This window comes from Triticum dicoccoides, chromosome 4B (assembly GCF_002162155.2).
Source record: "Triticum dicoccoides isolate Atlit2015 ecotype Zavitan chromosome 4B, WEW_v2.0, whole genome shotgun sequence".
NCBI classification, from domain to species: Eukaryota; Viridiplantae; Streptophyta; class Magnoliopsida; order Poales; family Poaceae; genus Triticum; species Triticum dicoccoides.
Window position 1 is genome coordinate 418005067 of NC_041387.1, and position 1318 is coordinate 418006384.

Genomic DNA, 1318 nt, shown 5'->3' on the forward strand with positions numbered 1-1318 from the left:
CGGCTGGAGATGCTCTTAGTTTACAGAGGAAGTACTTGAGTAAATGACATGTGATTAAAATGCATCACCAGCTGTTTATTAAGTAATAATTTAGTAATTTCTCATGAAAGTTTCACCTACACTAAGTTCAATGGCAACCGATCATTTGTGAATCTTCAAACACATGATGAGTCTTAAGTTAAGATTATAAATGGTAGCTAGACTACATGAAAGAAAACAGATTTTTCTTATGTATCTGGTGGCCAAACTTAAAGTAGATCTCCCAAGTACCATTTTCCGGGTTTGCATCCCAACAGGGAATTAGCAAACCAAGAAAAACCAAACAAGATAGAACCTGATACACCTGGCTTGGCTTGATTCGAGCTTGGATCAGCTCAGGTTTGTAATCAGATAAAGATATATGGAAGCACCCCTCAAACGGAAAGGTATTGCATACATATAGTGCATGCGCATAACCTCTGGCACCAAATTATAATCACTGGTAGGATTTAAGAACTTGAACGCGGCATAAATGCCTACACTCCAATAAATAAGATACTACATCGAAACAATGGAGCTTTTTTCTACGCAGGTGCTAAAGGAGAACTTCTGAAGCCTCCAAAGAAGAGATAATTCTTCACTAAAGTTGTGATTGGTCTAGGAAATAACATAAGTTGTATTTCAGTCAAAAAACAAAAAAAACAACTGCAATTGCAACTGAAATAAATGTTCATTAAGACTAATCATTAACCCAGACTACGAATACACATGAGCGAGAATGCATCAAATTCACAGGTTTTGCGACATCAACTCTAAAAGGGAAATATATCCGATGATCTGACCTGTTAGCTCCTGAATAGTATTTCTCAGGTCAAAATCAGTTTAAATATTTCTGAACAACCGGATAGATATGTGGAACAAGACAAATGGAAAGAAACTTGGCAGCCTGTTAAAGGATCATGTTCTCTGGTTTCAGGATTTGTGAAACTATATAGTTTTCCTTCAATCCCTAATTCGTACCGATGAGTCCCATTTCTTGTCTATGTGCATATTCAAAGACATGACATAACCAAGTTTGTGTCTTAATATATAACATTCTGAAATCACCCTTAAAAGGAACCACACGGTTTGAGCTGATAAATTAATTTGCAACCTGTCTTGCATGAACATTAGAAACAATATGCTTCCAGAACACTTGAAATATACCTCTGAACAAGATGAACCCTGCGACAGTGGCACATCCAATTGCCTCCGCTTGATGCTCGCTCGCAAGAACCAGCGCATCCGAAATAGTAACTAAAATGGAAATAAAACCAAGTATTGATTGTGGAACCATCAT

At 37.1% G+C, this 1318-nt stretch overlaps 1 protein-coding gene across 1 annotated transcript in view; it reads right to left on the reverse strand.

The window, feature by feature from the left end:
• LOC119290630 (RGS1-HXK1-interacting protein 1-like) overlaps positions 1-1318 on the reverse strand; it is an 8242-nt gene that overhangs the window by 5822 nt on the left and 1102 nt on the right. The window contains exon 3 of the mRNA XM_037569249.1: positions 1186-1275. Coding sequence (XP_037425146.1) covers positions 1186-1275 — 90 coding nt within the window. The remainder of the gene's footprint in view (positions 1-1185; positions 1276-1318) is intronic.